We start from the raw sequence: 21,528 nt of genomic DNA on the forward strand, positions 1-21,528 counted from the left end.
TGACTATCAGGATGCTTTAAGATTAAAAACTCGGAAAAACTTGATTGCGATTAAAATGCTAAGCTTAAAAGCTTGAACGCAATGACAGTAATATCAACTACAGCAACGATAGCAACTAGTGATGTCATTTCACATGTATTTTCCGCTGAGTGTTTTCACCGCTATCAGGTTTTATTGATTTTAATCTTATACCATCTTGGCAGTCAGGACACTTCAAACATTAAAAGCAATCACAAATGATAGAAAAATACTGAAACTTTCTGATAAAAGATGCGAAAATTTTGTGCAAGTGTATCTTTAATGATTCAATTCTATCTAGGATATAAAAGGTCATTAAAAAGTTGTCTTGCAGACTTTAGCATTTATATTACTGTTGCATTGTATGACCATAAAGCAATTTTCTATATTTAAATTATAAATTACCGAACGTCTGCACTACTGGGTCAAAGCTATTGCCGAAGGACCAAGCTTGGCAAAACTTGCCAAGTTGTATCACTGAAAGGGTCGACTGCACATAAAGATAGGTGAACTCTTATTCAATACTTCTATGTAGATTGGCTAAAGCAACGGCACATTCTCAAGGAGGTATAACTCCGCTCCTCGATCTTTTTCGAGTACATAATAGCGTGTGCACATTACGTCTATTTAATCGGAGTTGCCCCATCTGTGCCACACATGTTTGTACTTTGACTGCTCTTGCAATGATTTATCTTTTGTCTTTATATATATATATATATTGTACATATATATATATATATATATGTATGTATTTCGGTGTTTTTCTGTCTGTCATCTGTCATTCACCTGTCCAGTTATAACAGGAAAGTTTTAGGTTCGAAAGATCTGCTTTGTAGAGAGTTTAAACTTGGAATCAGCAGACAGGCAGGCCAACACATTAGAGTGTTCAACTGTTATAGCGATTAATTAATAGTGATTAATAGCATGTAATAATAGTGCATTTAATCATTACACCGGTTGAAATAGGCACACTTATTATGCTGGCTCCTGACACGGCTCTTATTATAGTAAAGGTTTGGACTAGCTTAAGTTAACTTACCAGGTAGGTTACCCGAATTCATTGGATAATTGTTTTATTAACCGTGCATTGCCGGGCCTTCACCTAGTATAGTATATCTGTGAAAAGCTGCCAACTACTTCAACTGTTTTCGGCTAATATTAAACAACCAGGCTGTACTAGACAGTTTGGGTTATACTGACAATGCCTGTTAGAAATCCCTCGAAGCAATGATATACAGCTCCCACAAGGATAGGCGACGGCATCATGTGGGCGGGGCTTAATGATCGAGCTCTGTTGGGATGAACCCAAACACGGCACCCGAACAAACCAATATCCTGAATAAAGCCCCTTGTAAATTTACAAATATTATGAACAATAGTGGTTATTTTACTGATCTGTTGGTTTTATTTTGTTGTCAAATAAATATAGTTACCAAATATTGTCACCGTTATGATCAGTCAGTTGCCATTCACAAGCATTCACGATAATAGTAGTCGAAATCGTAAAATAGCACAAATTCGGTTTTATATTTAGATTTTGAGTATGAATACTACACTCCACAGCTTTGCCTGCTGTCCCATCTTATTGGCCAGGTAAAACAATGTGTCAATGATGAAAGACTTTGTCATTTTATATTAGGGGTGGAAAAATATTAATCAAAAACTAGGAAAATAAAGGCTGTTGTTCTGATGATTTTTGGTAAATTATATTCAACCTTAAGCATATACTACGACACCTATCTGCTTCAAAATTAGTAAAAGTAGATAATTTGAAATGTTTTAATTTCCATGGATCCATTTTTTAAGTTAGGTGTTACCCCTACATTGTAGAAATTCACGGTTTGCTATTGTGAACCGAGAGGCCTATTGACTGAATAAGCTAATGAAACCTAACAAGGCAACGCGACCACCCCGCAAGAACTGTGTTAGCTTCGAAACCCAGGCTAGCACAATCCTAACAGAAAACGATCTTTAAACCCCTCCTATATGATAGCCGTCGCCTCTCCTTGGAGGCTGTATATCATTGCTCGATGATAGGGGATGATATCTGCTCAGCTTATCGTTAGCAGAGGCTATGCGTGTTTTAAGAGCATGGTTGGGCAAATCTGTGATCTTGGCTGGTCATGTCTGAGTCCAATGGCAAGGGAACCTTGATGGCTAGACACATGCCCAGATGCAGAGGGCAATTTAAGATTATGATGGTTTTTTGTGAATTCATCCCCAACTCTTTGTCGCTAGGTTTGGAGTTCTAGACCACCGGGCAACAGCTGTTTTCTGCTAGCTATGAATCAAGTGCTACGGTTGCTAACAATTTTATTCAATACAAGTCCAACTGAATTTGAGCAGACAAACTTAACACAGCTGTAGGAGGGAGTTCGAACTAATTGTTTACATAAAATTAGCCGCAGTAAATATTTACACTCCTCAATAGACCTTTTCCCAGTGTATAAAGTGATATACAACAACCTATATAGCATACATAACTTGTATTTAGCCAAAACAAATATATAATATGTACCTTCTGTTGTCACCAGTTTTATTTGCTCACTTAAAATTGTCCACTAGTTGTAAACCTGTTCCGATGCTTGCTAGATAACTGGCTGGTTTCTAGAATGTTTCAGAAACTTTTTTAGATAATGCCCATAGCGGGCTGACTTATTTAGCGCACAAAAAACATATTGTAGCTAACTAATTGAGTGGTTATATAGCACTAACACGCATGGAGTCAAGTGCGCCATAAGAGATTGTCATGTGTAATAACTATATGCGTAATTGTTCCATGATGTAGTGCGGCAATCGAGTAGAGCAGTTTGTAGTGTGCTTGGTCAGGAATCTGAATATCTGTGTTCTATTCCTGTGGCTACAATCTTTTTTCCTAATGCTCTTAGCATGGCTTCAGTTGGACACGGATCTTATTATAGTAAAGATTGTTAAGACAAGACACTAAGATAAAAAAAAACAAGGAATATTTGTTAGTAATCTTTTAGCTATGCATGTGGAGACCAGTAGGCAATGTTGCTGGCTTGACATAGTGCGCTTGGTACCTCAATATAGTCTGAGACATAGTGCACTTTGTAACTCAATATAGTCTGAAAACTGGTATAAAACTGATCTTAAGTTTATCTTGAAGTACTGAAAGAACTGTAGCGTTCCGTAAAATAATACTTTATTCTGTGTTATTATTTTTATTATTTAAATTTTAGTGCAATAATAGCCTGTTTTCCAAACTTACATCTGGCAGGAGTGAGGAAAGCTGGAACAGGAGACTTTAGTCTTAAGTGGTTCGACGGCCATCCACAAGTTGAACGCGTACAACAAGTAGGTGCATTTAAATAGCTAATTCTCAAATTTGGATAATGAAAGGCAATTTGGTCTGTTTTTAAAAAGTTTTTTTGATAATGTTAATACATACCTGTACTATATAATATTGTACTACAAAATATTAGTTGATTTTATCATAAAGTATCGGTAGTTTTTTGTCATTTGCAATTATTTTTTATATTTGAGGTGGTCTGACTGCCATAATGTTTCAAGATTAAAATCAACAAAATTTTATCACTATTAAAATTTTCAGATCAATCGAAACTGCAATTATGACATGTATATTGCAAAAAGACCCACAAAATAGAGAAGCGTCACTCTGAAATAGGAACACAATAGCCAGTATCAATCATTACAACTAGTGATGGCATTTTGCCCGAGTTTCTCTTCTGAGCATTTTAACCGCGATCAGGTTTTGTCCATTTTAATCTTGAAATATCCTAGTAGTCATATCAAACATCAAAAAACAATCGCAAATGATAAAAAATGCCAATCATTTCTGATGAAATGCACTAAAAGTTTGTATAAGGTCATCTTTAATACACTGAGAACATCTATGGAAAGCCATCTAAAATACAGGGAGCAACAATTTCAAATGTTTGCTTTTTAAATGATGTGACTTGAAATCAAAACTTCATAACTTCAGAAAAGCCGAAAACTTTGAATTTTTGAAGTCAAATCTTGATAACTTCAAACAAGCCAAACGCTTTGAAGTTTTCCACTCTCCTAGGATTTGCTTACTAGCAATTAGAAGACAACTCTTAAATTCATCTTGTGTAAATATTGGCTAAAATTCATATACATGTACATCTAGCTAAAACTGAACTTATGCCACGAACTATAAACTAACAGTTAATGGGTAAGTGGTATTTATCTTCTCTTACTTTTATTCACAATATTGATAACTATCTTTTCGATAGTTTCGTAAAATGCTTTACTGGTCCCTTTGACACGGTACTCACAATTCCAATGCGCCTCAAACCATGCCTTGTTGTATGACTTATATATGTATGTACAACTTTTTATCAGCATTGGTATTCATCAAAAAAATGGTGTTTTTCGCTACATGCTTAAAAATGAACAGACAGAAATCAAGGAATAGTGAGTTGAACAGACGTGTTTTGAACGTTGATAATCTAATAGTTTTGCGTAGGAGTCAAGATAAGGAATTGAATTTTGTAGTAACAGTAAGCTCATAAACTGAAACATATCTGTAATTTTAATTTCTATTTCAAACTTTAGTCAAATTCTAACATATGCATGTTATTTATAGTGTTATTTTACAATGCATTTTGTTAGCTCATAAAAATAAATGGGCAGACAACTTCAGCTTATGTTTAATGACTATTTGTAACTGTTTTCCACTATACAATTGGTAACTTTAGCCTTACTGGCAGTTATTTGCTAATTGTAGGACTATTTCGGAAGTGGAAACGAATGCCCCGTTGAGTATTTCTCTCATCAAAAATGGAAAGAGCCCGATGTTGTGAATGGGAACCTGTATAATGGAGGCCCTGGTATGCAATATATGTTTTGTTAGATGTTTGGCAAAATTTAATAGTTGTTAATCTTATAAAGATGAAGTTTAAAATGAATTTAAAATAGAGGTAGATCAATACAAACTCATGGCAAATGGCTGCTTGTAATCTAGCTGATTGGAAATCTGCTATTATGTGTTAGGAATAACCATGGACAGTTTTAGTTACCTCGACTTACTGCAAAGAGAGAGAATGAGTGTGAGAGTGTGAGAGAGTGAGAGACAAAGAGAGAGAGGGGGAGAGTGAGAGAGGAAGAGAAAGAAGTAGAGAGACAGAGAGAGAAAGAAAGCGAGGGTGAATGAGAGTGAGAGAAAAAGAGAGGGGGAGAGACAAAGAGAGAGGGGGTAGAGGGAGAGGAAGAATGAGAGAAAGAGAGAGAGTGAATTAAAGTGAGTGCGAGAAAAAGAAAGAGAAAGAAAGAGAGGGTGTATGAGAGTGAGAGAGAGAGACGGAGAGAGAGGATGGGATGAAGGAAGAGAGAAAGAGAGAAAAAAAAGAGAGAAGAAATGAGAGAAAAAAAAAGCAAGGGAAGGAAGGAAAAAGAGCAGGAGAGAAAGAGAGGGAAAAGATGAGAGGAGAAGAGAGAGAGAAAGATAGAGAAAAAAAGGAAGCGAGAGAAAGGGAGAGAGAGAAAGGGAGAAAGGAAAAGAGGGGAAGAAAAAAAGAGGGAAAGAGAGAGAGGAGTGAGATGAGTGAGAGAGAAAGGAAGAGAGGGAAAGAAGAATAGAGGAAAAGAGGGTGAGAGGGAGAGAGGGAAAAAAGAAGAGAAGGAAAGAGGAAGAGAGGGAAAGGGAAGAGAGGGAAAGAGAGAGAGAGGGGAAAAAAAGAGAGAGGGGTGAGAAGGAAAGAGGGAGAGAGGGAAAAAGGAAGAGAGGAAAAAGAGAAAGAGAGGGAAAGGGAAGAGAGTTAAAGAGAGAGGGAGAGAGAGAGATAGGAGAAAGAGGGAGAGAGGAAGGGAGGGAAAAAGGAAGAAAAGGAAGGAAGAGAGGAAAAGAGGAAGAGAAGGAAAGTTGAAGAGAGGGAACGAAGAAGAGAGGGAAAGAGGAAGAGAGGGAGAGAGGGGTGAGAGGGAGAGAGGGAAAAAATGAGAGAGAGAAAGAGGAAGATAGGGAAAGAGGAAGAGAGGAAAAGAAGGAAAGAGGGTGAGAGATTTATGAAAAAAGAAGAGAGGGAAAGGGAAAGAGAGAGAGAGAGAGGGAAAGTGGAAGAGAGGCAAAAAGGAAGAGAGAAAAAGAAGAAGAGAGGAAAAGAGGGATAGAGGAAGAGGGGGGAAGAGGGTAAAAGGGAAGGAGGGAGAAAAGCAGAGATAAACTGCAAATATGCCTGGATTCATGCCAGGCCTAGATCATAAAAAATTCATCAGCTTTATGAGACAACCATACAACTCAGACTAATAATGGCTTATTTATCCTGATGCTGTTGTGAACTTTACTCCTTGCATTTTCATATATTTGTTTGGCAGCCAATAACTAACATGGTGGATTATAGTGCTGAAGTGCAATTTCATGTACTTGATACCTGTATGCAGACATCAGCCGGATTTATTATATCTATGATGGTTGTACAAGCCCAACGCACTATCTTATACATAGATATCTTTACAGCAAGCATTCTCTAGGTTTGCATTTGGTAGCTTGGAAGGGCAGCATCAACTTTTGTGCTTTGTTAATATAACGTAAACTCTCTAATTGAATGCCACTTTTATCTGAATGCCACTTCTAATAAAACGCCGCTATTGAGCAAAGGTTGAAAAATACAGGCCATAGCCCTCGACTAGAGGTAGGTGACTTGGAGGGAGAAAAAGTCTCCCACAATGATAGATCTTACAAATGAACAGTTTATCTATCCCTAAGAGACTGTCCTACTCCACGACCTGATCGTTGGTTGAAACCAGTAGCCTCGAATGTCGGCTCTTTTTCTCATTTCCTGCGTATACATGTATAGACAATGCTGGAGAAACCAATGCTCTATTTACCCTACAGCATGGGAATGACATGTAGAGTTAGACTCCAACATATCCTACAGCAAGAATTGTTTTTATTCAGCACAGAGCAAAATATATTTGTCTCAATCTTGTGAGAAAATAGCAATATTAAAGAAACACAGTCTATTAATATGACACCTCGCTACAAAGACTGGTGTGCCATCTTGAAGCCCTAATTCAAAATGGCAAACTTGACATGTAAACCAGTCATCAGCACTGTTCTACTGCAAGTGCTAGTCCTAATGCAATGGGAAAGTGTCAAAGTTAAAGTATGCTATATAAGATTTTTCATGTCATATATAAAAATATTATGTCAGCACACATCTCATACCTTAACGCTTAACATTGGATACACAAGCAAGTACCCTGATCTTAGAATGTATTAACAACTTTCAATCAACCATGAAAATACAAGATTGCACAACTTCTTGTGAACTGAACATCATAACTCTGAGCTTGCAAAACTTAATGGAAAAACAGATACCAAATACATGTAGTAAACAGTTTTTTTCACACTCTTTCAAATTCGTCGTTTTACGGGCAACTGAAGAATCACGATGGTTGATGTACACTGAGCCTGATTGAGTGTGTATGTTTTTGTATGAATATCAAGATGAATAGTTTTAGAGTAAAGCTCTTGCTGCTGAGGAGAAGAAGCTTTCTAGTTTTGTCTATTTCTAATCTTCCTTGCTAAGGATTTTAGTCAGTATGTCGTTAGAAGCTAGTGCTCTGCCACCAGCCATTGTTCATTTCTCATTCAGTTATAAGTTTCCTCGGTATTTTGACAGTTTCTTAAGGAAAAATAGTTCATTTGATTTGCAACTTTGGAATTATGCTGAAAATGTATAACGCACAATGTACCAAAATATTCGTAATCAGATGTAGAACAGCAGTATGAAAATATGAAGTGAAAATGTTTTTACTTGTCTATAGTGACTATTGAGTATTAATTTTGTTGTTTTGATGTGTTTTTACTTGTGCGAGTTGTTACTTTTGTAACTCAAACAAAGTTCTACCAAAGCTGGTTAAGCCAAATTAAAATAGTATCTTGTTTGTTTAAAGACCCATGACAGCACTAGTGAACCACTATACCTTGGAGCCACAATACTTGGTAGAATTGATTTACAACCCCCAATTTTACAAAGAGACATTTGAGCCAAAGCTAAGACCAATTCTACAGAAGAAATAGAAAAACTACAACTTCATTCTTCATATTTATAGCAGTTTGGAGAAGTTTGGGCACCTTTTTTTCTTGTAAAAATTTTTTTCTAGTAAGTTAGTTTAAGCATGTCATTTGAAGCATAAAGCATAGGTATTTTAAATAATCACCAATAAAGATTGTCCAGTGTAATAAGTATGTGTACAATTATTTCATAGTATGGAAAGTAAGTCATTTGGGGTAGTGGATAACACACCTGTCTGCAGAACCGGGGTTTCAACATTCAACTCCACTGTAGAGCAGTTTTTCATCCTTAAAACTTTATCGCTGTAACTGAACACATGAATGACAGACAACAAACACTGGGGTTTATATATATTTAAATGTAGCGTTTTTTGTCTCACTACTTTGCAGGGAACTTGATGGCGCATACAAAGATAGCAAGAAATAAAACACACCTAACCCTTGTCACTGGCATACAGTTCTTAGCTTATATGAGCACAGATGATACACGCTTTTATGTTCAACTTAGGAATCCCACTGACAGGTAAAACTCGTTTTATCCGTGATATACTGTTATTATTTTAAATAATGACCTTTTTTGTTTTTACAGTTTTTAGTAGTGATCTTTTATAAGAAGTCACATGCTGGGAAGACACAATCTGCAGGTTATACAGTAACGTCAATCAATCTAGCATCGAATACTAAAGCTAAGAAGAAAGTGTATACAACATTTCATGTTGTTACCACAATTGCCAAGATTGTCTTTCTTAATTTTTTATAGCGTTAATTAGGTAAATGTATCAATTTCACTTTGTCCTTGGGCATGTGCGCCTGTGCATGCGTGCGTGAGTGTTTGCATGTGTGTGAGTGTTAGTCATAGACCTATTACCTATACCATATGTAGTGTAGTTAGTAGGTCTATGATGTTAGTCCACAAAATGCTATGCATTTTCTGGTTAATTTCATCTAAATGTCGTATGTTCTATGCTTTTTGCCAGATCGCTAGAATATTTTGCTTCCACTTCCTGAACACTCACATGCAAACTATCTGACTGAAAATGAAGAAATTTCAGGCATGACCAGGCTGACTGCTAGTATCTGTAATACTGACTGCTAGTAACTGTAATACTGACTGCTAGTAACTGTAATACTGACTGCTAGTAACTGTAATACTGACTGCTAGTAACTGTAATACTGACTGCTAGTAACTGTAATACTGACTGCTAGTAACTGTAATACTGACTGCTAGTAACTGTAATACTGACTGCTAGTAACTGTAATACTGACTGCTAGTAACTGTAATACTGACTGCTAGTAACTGTAATACTGACTGCTAGTAACTGTAATACTGACTGCTAGTAACTGTAATGCTGACTGCTAGTAACTGTAATACTGACTGCTAGTAACTGTAATACTGACTGCTAGTAACTGTAATGCTGACTGCTAGTAACTGTAATACTGACTGCTAGTAACTGTAATACTGACTGCTAGTAACTGTAATACTGACTGCTAGTAACTGTAATACTGACTGCTAGTAACTGTAATACTGACTGCTAGTAACTGTAATACTGACTGCTAGTAACTGTAATACTGACTGCTAGTAACTGTAATACTGACTGCTAGTAACTGTAATGCTGACTGCTAGTAACTGTAATACTGACTGCTAGTAACTGTAATACTGACTGCTAGTAACTGTAATACTGACTGCTAGTAACTGTAATACTGACTGCTAGTAACTGTGATACTGACTGCTAGTAACTGTAATACGGACTGCTAGTAACTGTAATACGGACTGCTAGTAACTGTAATACTGACTGCTAGTAACTGTGAAACTGACTGCTAGTAACTGTAATACTGACTGCTAGTAACTGTAATACGGACTGCTAGTAACTGTAATACTGACTGCTAGTAACTGTGATACTGACTGCTAGTAACTGTAATACTGACTGCTAGCCACATCTAATGTAATATTATACCTTAAACAATCAGTAAATCCAACAAGTCTTTATAAAGAATTTAATGCACTCCAAAAACCTCTAATTGCGGGAACTTAAAACTATTGTAAGCTCTCAGATTGGTGCAGGTTGCTTTCTATTTTTTGTGATACTTCAAGCCATTATATTAGCTATGAATGGGCTGCAGGAATTGGTTGCATGCGCAAAGATTTAAGCAGCAAAATCGATCCAGCCATTTATAATGGCAGCACTTTTTATCAGTTTAGTGCTTTACATAAAATAATATGTCACTGATTATTAATGGCAATTCCAATAACGTGAATTTTAGGAAGATTTTTAAAACAACTGAATTTTGCAAGAGATGTGAAGTTTTCTGCTCATTTTATTATGGAGCTAGCTGCTAGGCATCATGTTGGCTCACATATTTTGCTTTTAAAAAACTATTAGGATCAGCAAATTGTAACCGATTCTGTTACTTGACCTACTTCCTTCTGGTTCGTGTGGCTTTATTTTTGTGTTTACAAAGTTAATGGCTCTGTTGGTTGCTACAAATGCAAGCATATCAGCAGTAGAAGTATTTGCAAACATATTTTTTATAATCTAAGCCACGGTGAGCAGATTTAAGCTTCTAAGGAAATGCATGGAGTTGTCGACCATCTTGACATAACGCTTGCTATTTTGTTATTTGTGATTTGGTGCATATAAGCATGGCAATACCTTTTAATTTGTAGAGTCATATCTAATTTGTTCTACTGGCATCAAGTCAAGCTTATATATACGCATTTACCTAGCAGCGCGTTGAATGGGGGTTTCATAGACACCGCACTACAAGAACTTCTAGACAAGATGCAAGACTGTTTACCTAAGTATGGAGAGGCAGCCTGTGTCTATTTTCCAGATGCTCATGATGGAGTTGTTGAGGTAGATCAACATTATAATGACTTAAATACTAACAAAGAGTACTTGAGCTTGTTGAAATTTGTACAAGTCAGCAGAGAAGTTGATGTCTGCTTTTTGATTTGTCTGTTTATTAATTAGAAGTGTAATCGAAAAGATAGTAAAAGTTGGCTGAGTTTATTTAATTAAAGATTGGGTTCAAAGAAGTTCATGTTTTTAAATTAATAAATGTCTGAATTAATACAAGCTTGTATTTACAGAGCTAAGAAATATAGCATTACGATCAATTTGTATCTCTTTATGAAATATCTGGTCATTTATTTGTATTTATTGACTAAATGTTGCCATTGTTGATTATCTGGTTCTTGGTTGAAATAATTTGGAAAAAGTTTCTGTTTGGAATGAAATTATTGCCAATAAACTAATGTATATAAATAGATACCTATATAAATAGCTATATTAGCTGTGCTACAAAGCCTTGCCCGGGTAATAAAAGAGTCTTTTGACAGAAATTTGATTCATAATTAGCATATAACAAAATTTGCCATTCTAACTTTCAAACTACATGTGATGAAAGAAATGTTTTGTGTAGTTGAAATAAATTAAGAGAGAAAATAAAAGCAACTGTAAAGGTTTTCAAACTTAGTCAAACAACTAACTTTCAAACTTCATATCATGAAGAAAAGGTTTTGTGCAGGACAACTAAATTAGAAATAAATAAAACAACTGTAAAGGTTTTGAAAAAAACTGTAAGTTTAAAATTTCATAATTTAAAAGAAGTGTTTCGTTGAAATTACTTAGAAGGAAAATATAAATGTAAATGTGTTTAAATGTAAATATGAACTCATTAGAGAGTAATGGTTAAATATAGTCTATTTCACTACAATTACATTCAAAAATTATTTGGTATGCAATTATATGATTTCAGTTCGTTTTAGCGTTGGCATGCAAAAATTAGCATGCGAAAATATCATAGGTTATAGACGTACATAGAGTTTTATAGAAATGCATAGCCATTAGCTGATGCAATCACCTCCTAGTGAAAATCATCATCATTAAAATAGTGTCAAAATACTATAGGTACCTATTATACATGTAGGTACTTGCAATGACTCTACATGTAGTGCATTAGTGGTTATGATTTGCAAGATAGAACATTACAAGGTAGTACGTGGAGAATTCTTGCCTTCAAGACAGACATGCCACCTAAACACTGAATTTACCTTAAATGACTTTAATTTATTAAATACATACTTGAAGGAAATTTTAATATGTATTTTAGTAAACTTTAAACTTTTAACATTAATTTTATCATTGCGATACGATTTTATTATTACGGATGCTGGATGTACCGTATAATGGATACAGATAACTTGCCATGGCAAGTTCAGCGACGTACATCTTTTAATAATGTATATAATCTGTACAAAAATCGCCAAATTTTAAGTTTGAGATCAATTATTGTCGATATCGTGGAGTAGAACAAATTAGCCCTAAAAAAAGCATCGTGTCGCATAAACTTAATTTCCAAAATATTTCTTAACAGAGGCCTCGTAACGTCTGAGCGCAAGGCTAAAATAATAATAATTAGCATGCGCATGGGGTATGCGGTATATGAAAACTTCTTTGATCAATATGCCGTTCTAGCTCAGTTGTAGAGTGTCCGGGTAAGAAACTTGTCGGTGCATTCGTCGTTAGCTCATATCCATTTATAAGCAGAATTTTAGTATTCACATTTTATTAGCTATAGCCGGAATGCAGACAGACGACATACGACATACATACTTTGAGAAATATATGTAGATATATCTATATACATATAATATTTATATACATATAATATACATATCTATATATATGATTTATGTATATATATATATGTATATATGTAGGCCTATACCGTAAACCTCTAATTGAATGCCACCTCTATTTGAACGCCAGCTCTATTTGACCGCCACTATGAGTAGAGTTGAAAAATAGAGCGCCACTTCTATTTGACGGCCACTTGGACTACCTTTGATCTTTATGAACCCATAATATCAAGTGATCAGTAGAAAAGTGTCTACAGAATCGCATAATAATGAGTCATTTACATTAAAAACAATCAATTATTTCATTGTTCAACTCCAAAACCTTTTTGCTTTTTCTCATTAAAACTTTGAAAGCAACACCATAGGAATAATCAATAACGGTCTCACGCTAATAGTAGTTCTTTCTATAACGCGGTCTTTCTACTTCGAAGAACATGCGTATATAAAACGGTTTGCAGTTTTTGAACGAAAGGTCACGTTTAGCAAGCAAACTTTTACGCATTGCATTTGTGCTAAATGCAGCGCGTAAAAGTTTTGCTCTGCCAAAAAATTGTTTAGATGCTAATATCAACTAGTTCAGCAGTGTATAAAAGGAGTTGAGGTCAGCAGATATTGTAAAAAGTATTGAACAACTAGAAGTTTTTCATTCCATCAAAAGCAACAATCAGAAAGAACGCAGCTATCTAAACAAACAATGGAAATATTTTAGTTTTTAAAACGCTAGTTTTTGTTTCTGCATGTAATATAAGTATGGTTCATTTATGTCACTTGTTCATAAATATATTTTTGTATCATTTGATAGATTATTATTATATTACTTATAAATAAGCAGAATTATAGCATGTTATTTAATAAAATTCTTGCGGCTATCTTTACGCAGCTTACAATGGGTTGATACTCGTAACTCCATTGCTATTGCACATAAAAGCTAGTTTTGGCTGCAAATTGTTGCAAAAACATCAATGAGCGCAATGAGCTTCTATGCAACATTTTTAAATATAGATATAAAATAGTTTAAATAAATTAGGAGAAAAATGAAAACAACTGTAAAAGTTTTAAAACTTTGACAAACAACTGTAACTTTCAAGCTATTAGCCTGGCACATTGCCAATAGAAAATTCCAGTGAGCTAGTTAATAAGCTAGGCTTCTAATTGCGGTACTCCATGACATTGCGTCAGCATTGTTGTCCAGCTGTAGTTATTTTAATAATAGCTATAGCCGGAATGCAGACAGACTTACGACACACGGACATTCTTTGAGAAATATATATATATATATATATAGACTAGCTGTGCCTCCCGGCATTGTCCGGGTATTAAAAATCAGTTTATGAACAATGAGAAGTGATGAGATTTGCCACTTGCTGGCAGGCAACTCTCCAGCAAGTGGCAGGCCAGTGCTCAGTGGCCTGGCATATTGCCAATGGAAAATTCCACTAACCTAGTTAGTAAGCTTCAAATGCTGGTAGGCAATGACATTGCATCAGCATTGTTGCCCAGCTAGGCTATTCTAAAAATAGCTATAGCTGGAATGCAGACAGATATATGACACACAGACATACTTTGAGAAATATATATATAGATAGAATATATGTTTCGGCTATAAGATATATATATATGTATATATATATATATAATGAGAGAAATATATATATATTAATAGATATAATATATATATATTTCTATAGAGAAATGGAGAAATATATATATATATATATAAACTATAAAGTCCTAAGAATTATGAACTAGTATTACTAAAATTAGAGTGCTCAACAATATATTGGAGCAGCTATATAGGACAGTAGCTGAGAAAAAAGATAATTATTGCTTTTAAATAATATATATATATATATAAATATACTCATGCTACAGACAGTACTGTTTCGGCTATTGAAGCTTCATCAGTGCAGCTCAGATCTTAGGCAAGGGACACAAATCCTGTTACCAATGAGAGTTGACTTCCTGCCATGAAACAACTAAGTTGCCTCACAGACAGAAAGTCAATGTGCTGGCATCAGAGTGCTCAAATCACAATAGTGATGAGCTTTGCACAAAGACTAATAGTGCCACACCTTTTATATACTTGTATATATATAAATGTATAAATATATATATTTATATACACATGTATATATAAATATATATTTATATATAAAAATATATATTTATATATAAATCTGTATATATACCATAGTACTATAGTACCATAGTACACTACTTCAGTGTTATAGTATACTACTTTAGCACTATAGTATTATATATCAGAACAATATGCTGATATATAGTACTATATCCCTATATATATTACTACTATATATACTAAAAGTATCCAAAGTATTACTTATTTACAGTCCCTCATAGCCCACAGCATGTACATCATCTTCATTGAAGAAATGTTCAAGTTGATTCCAAGAAAACAATTCAGGTTCAAAACATTGGATGAATATAGTCAAGATAGGGTGAGTACATATCTATGTGCTAGCAGTGTAGGCAAAGGCCTATATAAATTCGCAGGGTAAATACAAAAACACAATTTGGTGGCAACATAGAGTATTTATGTAATGATCTGCACAAATTTGAGTCAAAGGTAAATGGTAACATTGTGTATTCTTGTAAGGATGTGTACACATGTATGTCGGTAAGACATATGCACCTACATATAGACTAGAAGATTGCGTACAGATAAAATTGTAGTAATGCAGTATTTGTTTGTAAATTTCTGTTAGTAAAGTAGGAGCCTGCACAGAAATGTATAGCAAAATCTTATGTACATGAGTATACGTATATATGTATACTCATGTGTGTGCGTGCCTGTGTATGTGCCCCCGTGCGCACATGGACACACACACATGCACAAGGCGCACGTGTACAAGCGTGTGCGTGCATGCTTGTGTGTGTGCGCGTGTGTGTGTGCGCGTGTCTGTGCATGCGTGTTTGTGCGTGCATGCATTTGCGTGTTTCGACAAGGCATATGTCTGTGCAGGTTTATTAAGTTGACATTATTTTTATTGTACATTTCAGAAGTTATTCATAATGCTAATTATGGCTATATTATGGCTGTATTCTGTTACACAACTGTATTCTTATTATAAGTTTTGCCTTATTAAAAAAGAAGCTAGTGTTCTCAAACTTTGAGTAAATTCTAGAACCTTCAACCGCTCAGGCGCTTTATTACAGGTAAAGACTGCAATAGATCTCTCAGAGAATCATTTTGGAGTTAAATTTCAAGATGCAATGAAAGTTCGTGATGGAAATGGAATTGTTCATCATGGTAAAAAAAATCCAGTCTGGATCTCTACTTTAAAACTGCTTGATGACTTTTTTATGCCGTATAATCAGAGACTAGCAACACTTCTCGGTAATGACAAATGGCTGTTTAAAGTCAATCGAACCTCAGCTTTGTAGCTTTAGCATCCTCCTGCCTCACTAACCATTTAAAGAAAAGCATGTTTTGTTTGTTTTGTGCAATAATATTGCTAAGCTAGTTTATTAGTTGTATACCATTCTCGATGAGATGGATAAAGTATACACGATGGGTTCAGAGACTTTACTGATTTTAAACAGCTTTGAATGTTAGCAGCTGCAGGTGATACTTATGCTCTCAGATAAGTAATTTTCTGAGAACTTTCGTGGTATTTGTTTTTTGATTAGTTTTCAAAGAATATTGGTGGCATCTTTTCTTATTGGTTAGTTTTTAGAAAACATTGGTGGCATCTGTTTTTATTGGTTAGTTTTTAGTGATTATTGGTGGCATCTTTTCTTATTGGTTAGTTTTTAGAAAACATTGGTGGCATCTGTTTTTATTGGTTAGTTTTTAGTGATTATTGGTGGCATATTTTCTTATTGGTTAGTTTTTAGAAAACATTGGTGGCATCTGTTTTTATTGGTTAGTTTTTAGTGATTATTGGTGGCATCTTTTCTTATTGGTTAGTTTTTAGAAAACATTGGTGGCATCTGTTTTTATTGGTTAGTTTTTAGAAAACATTGGTGGCATCTGTTTTTATTGGTTAGTTTTGAGTGAGTATTGGTGGCATATTTTCTTATTGGTTAGTTTTGAGTGAGTATTGGTGGCATCTTTTCTTATTGGTTAGTTTTTAGAGAACATTGATGGCATCTGTTCTTATTGGTTAGTTTTTAGAAAGTATTGGTAGCATTTGTGCTAAATTGTTTTCACGTTACATGTTTCACCTTATAATGTCAAAACGATTTAGATTAGTATGTCTTTGCTATCTCCGACAACGAGCCAGATACACCGGCAATTAATTCAGGCCCTATCTAGGCTGAAAAATAAACAGCAAGCACAAATTATTGTTAGGATGTTTTATTTTTAGAAGCATAAAAACTGTAGGTGTATTATCGGTATAAATTATCAAAGTGCAAGCGAGTAAAGAGGGTGAATCGTGGTGTTTACAACTCCCTAAAAAGCTTAGCTAATAATCACTAATATTTTGATGATTCAAAAATCTAAAAGATTACTAGTACAGTAGGCGACTCAATAATGTAAACCTCTTACGTAAATTGACAAATTGACTAATTAGTGTTTCACATTTGTTAGAGCTTGTTTCTCATTTCCATACATTCATGCACAGAACTTCAATAACTACTTGAATTTGTTATGTAATACTAATGATTTTTTATGCCGATTTCATCACAGTGATTCGTCAAAGCATAAATAAAGTCAGGCTAAGAAGACTAATTAGTTTTTTAAGACTTAGACTTGCTGGCAAGGGTTGACAGGTACTACGCTGTATGCAGGCCATACAATTATTAGACTCCAAAGATTTGTAACAATATTGGAAAGATAACTCTGGCAAGCTGGTTCGTAACATTGCTGCTCATTGTAACAATCTCTTTTCAGTCACCAATAATAACTTGCTTGTTTGCGGGAACGATATGGCCAGGAATTCTTACCGTTAAAAGCTCACTGCTGACAGCTATTACGATGACTTTTTTGTTAAGTTTGGTTAGTGGTAATATAATTCTTCTCTCATAAGTATCAAAAGAACTAAGACAAATGAAAAAAGGAACCACTAAAGTTGATGTAGAAGTTGTGAAGGCATCACAGTATGTCATAGCAACCATGTCGCTGTTGATTATCACTTCACTACCAGCTTTTTGAAAAGTTGTTCTTTTTTATGTATTTTCGATAACGAGCCAGAAGGACACTATTAGTGTGGTCGTACAAACTGCTTACAGTCTGCAGTCTCTCTTTGGAATATGCAATATTGCTTTTTATGCTTACCTGAATCCTACCTACTTGATCAAGGCAAAAAGTCTGTTTCAGTCACTTTGCTCCAATAAGGTACTCTCAGCCAGCGAGTAACTGTTCAATAAGGTACTTTGATAACTGTACCAAATACACCAGATGACATCAGATAAATTGGCCGATGTCATATATATTTCCCTGACGTAGACAGACATTTCAAGATGCTTAGAATCCAATATTTTAAAGTGTTCAAGTCAGCATAGATCTTTTTGGCTGTTCTGAACTACTGGTTATGTATTTGCTCGCTCTCGTGTCCATTGTCTTTTCTTTCATCAATATTGTTATAATCTGTTGTGTTTCTCGCAAGTGCAATTGAAAATTAGCAGCTACTTCGTAAAATAAAAGTGACAAAGTACAAATTTCTTTATTAACTTTAGTCAATAATAGTTTTATAATAGTATTTTCAATGTTCATTTTTTCAAAAGCATTGTAACTCGTTTCAGATTAACAGCTTTTTCTTGTAAAACTATCAGAAAAGGTTTATAACTTTGGCATACTTTTCAAAATAGGAACTCTTGGTTAGTGTTTCTACCACAGCAATGTCAATTCAGTTTTGATATCGCAACAAATAATTTTATGATGCAGCGCAACAAAATATCCCACTAAGTTAAGTATTTTTCTAATTTTACTGCAGATAGGTACAAAAAATGGTTTTATGGAGTGCTTTAACAACCAATTGTTAAAATGTTTTGTTATGTCAATGAATCTTAAAGAAGGTTTTAATAAAACAAAACAATTAATAAGTTTGTAGAATTACGCATGGTTAGGCTAAGACGTGCGATAAACTTTCTAATGCTTACGTAAGTATTAGTTGCATTGCAAAATAGCCCCACATCTCTGTTATAAGGGATTTGTCTTTAAGTCAACCCAGTAAAAAGAGTAAATGTTCTGCTGATATTATTGTATGTAAAATTACTAATTCAATGACTTTGTCATTTTTGTAACATATACTATAGTGAGAAAAGATTGTCTCAGCTTCTCCTCTACAGGGCATTTATATGTACGGATCATAAATGCCAATGTGAAGTGATATTTCAGTGGGAAATAAGCTGTCAGTGTGAAGTGGGCTGTCAGAGTGAAGTGAGCTGTCAGTGTGAAGTGGGCTGTCAGTGTGAAGCGGGCTGTCAGAGTGAAGTGAGCTGTCAGTGTGAAGTGGGCTGTCAGTGTGAAGCGGGCTGTCAGAGTGAAGTGAGCTGTCAGTGTGAAGTGAGCTGTCAGTGTGAAGTGGGCTGTCAGAGTGAAGTGAGCTGTCAGTGTGAAGTGGGCTGTCAGTGTGAAGCGGGCTGTCAGTGTGAAGTGAGCTGTCAGTGTGAAGTAGGCTGTCAGTGTGAAGTCAGTGTGAAGTAGGCTATCAGAGTGAAATGACCTATCAGTGTAAAGTTGGCTGGCAATGTGAAATGGGCTGTCAGTGTGAAATGGGCTGTCAGAGTGAAGTGGGCTGTCAGAGTGAAATGAGCTGTCAGTGTGAAGTAAACTTTCCCAATAACATTTCGCTAGATATTTCACCAAGAATTATAAATTCCTGAATCTGAGTTTTTTTAAATTGAACCAATCAACTGTGAGTAAGTGACCAACAGTCAGATTTTGCTGAGAACAGCCTGGTGATCACCAGAGTTTGCTGTCGGAAAGCCTGGAATGGAATTGGCAGAGTTCACTATGATTAGGCTTTCTATCGATAATGGTCACAGTGAGTAGCTTTGCTATTGCCAGGTTTTTATAAGATTAAAGTTACAGGTAAGAAGGCGATTGTGAACGTGAGCACTACACTGTCAGAACTCATTCTGAACAGGTGTGCTATCACTAATGCGCATCCAAAGTAGATACGCTACTGGTAGGTCTCTTTTTGATTGAAGTTGCTGTCCATTGTTTACTTGTATATAAGTATATACTATTGCCAGGGTTCATTGTAATTAGGCCTGTTTGTACAGATATTCAGTGCAAAACCTGTTTACATCACTCGTGTAATGCTGAGTTCAGTAATATGTATGAATATAATATAAAATATATATATATGTATATAATGCATACATATAAAATATATATATATTTATATATGTACATATATATATGTACATGTATATATACATGTATCTATGTACATAAATATTTGTACATGCTATATATATATATATATATATATATATATATATATATATATATATATATATATATGTTGCCTTTTGACATTTAACACAAGTCACCTGAAGAGTGCACCAGCACAAAACAGACCTGTCGTGACCCCAGAGTAAAACACAAATGCGGAAGAAAAATAAGTAATATTAACCTATTCCAACACTCTAGTTATGTGTATATATATATTTGAAAAATTATTGCGGAAAAAGTAAACTTTTAGCATTTGCGCTACAAATTTGTTTTGTACGAAGCACTCATCAGACGCTATTGTACTAAAAATCGCGATTGATTGTACTAAAAGATTTTTAGTACAATCGCGTCTGATGAGTGCTTTGCACGAAACAAATTTGTAGCGCAAATACTAAAAGTTTACTTTTTTCGCAATAATTTTTCAAATATTTCATACTCCACTAATTATCTTTTAGGTTTTTAGTGTAGAGTTCTCTTTTTATATGCTTTTGCACTTGCTTTTAGTTAATATATATATATATATATATATATATATATATATATATATATATATAGTTGTTTTAAACTTATCAACTTTATTACTATATATATATATATAGTAATAAAGTTGTTTTAAACTTAACTTTAACTTTCATTTTTTCTCAATTTATATATATATATATATATATATATATATATATATATATATATATATATATATATATATATATGTTGCTGAACAGAAGCCATCCATCAATCTATCACACTAGAGATGATCATAAATAAAGTTTGTACAAAGATGTACCTGAGACCATCCAACACATCATAAGTAGATGCACACGACCTGCAAGCAATGCATACACTGATTGGCAAATACACTGATTTGCATACACTGGCATACACTAATCATGTTGAAGGCCTTTGTTGTACAAATGAACTGAATAAGCTTCAACACCGGTGGAATGCTCTGTTTAAGGGCAATGAGAACCACCGTAATCCATTCTAGTGGGACTTCCCCATTTGAACAGACTAAGACACATTGGCAAACCAGCCAGATATTGTGGTAGTAATCAAAATGAGCTTGAGACTATAACATAGCCAGCAAAAAAAAGACAAAAGTTGAGACATATCTCATACTCAGAGAAAATATTGAAAAAGGCTGGCATACGCGTAGTTGTTGAATGCTATAAATAACACATGCACCTGTGGTTTGCTCAAATACTGGCAACAACCAAGACAAAGTGCTTTGCAAAAAAAGCATGCTATTAAGAGTAGATAAGATTTAGAGATAAGTGCTCAGCCTACCAGGTGTCTGGTAGAAGACCAAGGCTTGAGGAGACATTACCATACCATTTGGGTTAATAGGAGTGAGGAAATAATTACATACTTGTATATATATTTGATTAAATCAGGAGTAATTTTCTTTTGGAACCATACGTAACAAACTAGTACCCAGGCAGTCTAGTTTGCTGTTAGAGATTGTCAGGTGTAATA

The 21,528-nt window shown here is 34.7% G+C and overlaps 1 protein-coding gene across 1 annotated transcript; it reads left to right on the forward strand.

Moving 5' to 3' along the window:
- The first annotated feature begins 4,759 nt into the window (after positions 1-4,759).
- LOC137387928 (carbohydrate sulfotransferase 15-like) lies at positions 4,760-16,091 on the forward strand. The gene is made up of 5 exons (XM_068074445.1): positions 4,760-4,856; positions 8,435-8,567; positions 10,710-10,899; positions 15,038-15,145; positions 15,864-16,091. Exons 2-5 carry the CDS (start codon positions 8,443-8,445, stop codon positions 16,089-16,091), a joined length of 651 nt encoding a protein of 216 aa, XP_067930546.1. The 5' UTR covers positions 4,760-4,856; positions 8,435-8,442.
- Positions 16,092-21,528: the final 5,437 nt, after the last annotated feature.

Source organism: Watersipora subatra, chromosome 2 (assembly GCF_963576615.1).
Source record: "Watersipora subatra chromosome 2, tzWatSuba1.1, whole genome shotgun sequence".
NCBI lineage: Eukaryota > Metazoa > Bryozoa > Gymnolaemata > Cheilostomatida > Watersiporidae > Watersipora > Watersipora subatra.